A 2,377-nucleotide genomic window follows, 5' to 3' on the forward strand; every position below is an offset into this window, starting at 1 on the left:
TACTGATAGGGATCTCCATAAAGCCTCAGAAATCCAAGGAAACACTCTCACATGCTTAAAACATTGAAACTGAACTCAATCCTTTCAAACACTATTTTGAAAGAATAACTAAATGAAAAAGAATGAAAGGAGAATGAAAATATCCCCGAAGGATTAGAGCATACACAGAGTGCAACCTAATTCAGCTTTTCTTAAATTGCTGTTGAGAGAAGCTCCATTGTAACCTAACATGCCAACTTCATAGATAAAACTTCTAGGCGAATTGCCAAGCTTAGCCTAGCAAAGTATTTTGCCAAGTAAACTTGCTTGTAACTTGAAATATTGTTCCGCATTCCCTAACAAAGCTCTGACTTCTATGACATAAAATGTATTACTTTCCCCTTCTAAGGTCTATTGTTTTCGGAGCACTGAGAAAAATCATGAGGTTTCCACAACATGAAAAATGTTTCTAACACTATGACGATCTGTGCAAGCTGTGTAAGACTATAAGAAGTTTGACAAAAAAAGTTTATTTTTTTCACGATGAGGAATGAGCCTGTTTTTTTTCTCTCTCTCTCTCTGCCTGCTTTGTTAAGGTGGGAAACTAAAATGGCATCAACTCTTTTTGAATTCTGCAGAAAAAAAATCTGATTATCAGTAGCCTCGTGTTCAGAGTTTCATTGGAATTATCAGCTTCTGAACTGAATTCAAAAACCTTATAAGAAAAAACCCAACTCATTGAAATAATAAATATTTCTTTAAAAACTAGCTTTCCATCCACATAGGGCGTTGGAGCTCACCAAGATACATACACGACAAAATAAATAAAAAAGACACGATAAACAAAATGCTGGGTGTTTGTTGTTAAAAACAGGTATATTGCAACCAGTTGCAGCATTTGATAAGGAATTCTTTTATGGACAAATTTCTTCTTAATGCCATCATTTCTTAGAACGCTTATCAGATTCAAATATAAATGAAGCCAATCTTTGCATTACTTAGAAATTCTTGTTTCGTACTATATTTGCTCTGCAATTCAGATCAGGCCTCAGCAGAATAATGTAGCATTTGGGAAAAAAGATACAAGCCAAGAGAGCAGCCGCAGAGGCCAAAATGGAGAAGATCTCCACAGCCACCATGGACTTCCCTTTGGTGCTCAGGTAGGTGGGGAGGAAAGTGATCCAAACACTGCAGAAGACCAGCATGCTGAAAGTAATAAACTTGGCTTCGTTAAAGCTGTCAGGCAATTTCCTAGCAAGAAATGCCACTGTGAAACTGACAAGGGCCAAAAGACCTAGGTAGGCAAGGACAATGTAGAACATTAAAGCTGAGCCTTGCTTACATTCCAAGATGATCTCTCCAAACAAGGAGTTGAAGTCCAAGTTAGGAAATGGGGGAGAGGTTACCAGCCAGGTGGCACAAAGAAGGGCTTGGACCAGGGGACAAGCTAAGACAATGGAGTTGGTCAATGGTTTTCCTAAGAGTTTCCTTGTCTTGTTCCCTGGCTTGGTGGCCATGAAGGCCAGAACCACCATGACAGTTTTCGCCAACACAGAGGAAACCGCAAGGGAAAAGAGAATTGCAAAAGCAGATTGTTGTAAGAGACAGGTGATCTTCCCTGGTTGACCAATGAAGAGGAAAGAACAGAGGAAGCAGAGCAGGAGGGAGACCAGGAGGATGTAGGTGAGATCTCGGTTGTTGGCCTTCACGATGGGTGTGTCATGATGTTCATAGAAAATCAGCAAAACTGCCACTGTGATCACTTTGAAAAAGAGAGTGAGAAAAACTAAAATGTATCCCACGGTGTCTTGATAGGCAAGGAAGTGAATCTTCTTGGCAATGCATTGATCCTTGTCCTTGTTGGGATATTGGTCTTCTGGGCAGGGTTCACAGTGAGCTGCATCTGAAATCAAGGGTCTTTATCTAAGGATTTCAGGGGTGCCTGCTATAAGCTTTACCCCTCCCCCAGAAATGATCTCTCTCCTTTTTGCACCATCCTACTGACAACAAGATTAATGAAAGCATCCAATGTGCAATTTATAGGACATCAAAAAGTTCAAATTATCCTTTACTCATGATGGTTCTGGACAGATTGGCCAAAACCCATGTTCAATTCCAGATGTCCCATTTCTGGGCACTTCCATGTCTACTGTCACTTTCAGCTTGACATTGTGGCTTGTTTTCCCCTCCACTTTATACTAGAACCCACAGAAGACTGAGAGATGAAATGCTGATATATTCATTATCTGTACATTATCTATGATCATTACCTTAACTTCTCTACTTCTCTACTGTGCATTTCAAATCTTATTATTCAGACTCCTGCTTTTCTAAGAGACATAGATAAGATGGGTCTCCCCTTTTTCTGATAGGTCAATTTCCTCAGATATTGATAGAT

At 39.7% G+C, this 2,377-nt stretch overlaps 1 protein-coding gene across 1 annotated transcript; it reads right to left on the reverse strand.

The window, feature by feature from the left end:
• Nucleotides 1–977: 977 nt before the first annotated feature.
• On the reverse strand, nucleotides 978–1,856 carry LOC116506801 (vomeronasal type-2 receptor 26-like; the record flags this gene model as incomplete). The annotated part of the gene is made up of 1 exon (XM_032214720.1): nucleotides 978–1,856. A coding segment is annotated over one exon (879 nt), but the record flags the coding sequence as incomplete, so codon positions are not given.
• Nucleotides 1,857–2,377: the final 521 nt, after the last annotated feature.

Source organism: Thamnophis elegans, chromosome 1, assembly GCF_009769535.1.
Source record: "Thamnophis elegans isolate rThaEle1 chromosome 1, rThaEle1.pri, whole genome shotgun sequence".
Taxonomy (NCBI): Eukaryota; Metazoa; Chordata; class Lepidosauria; order Squamata; family Colubridae; genus Thamnophis; species Thamnophis elegans.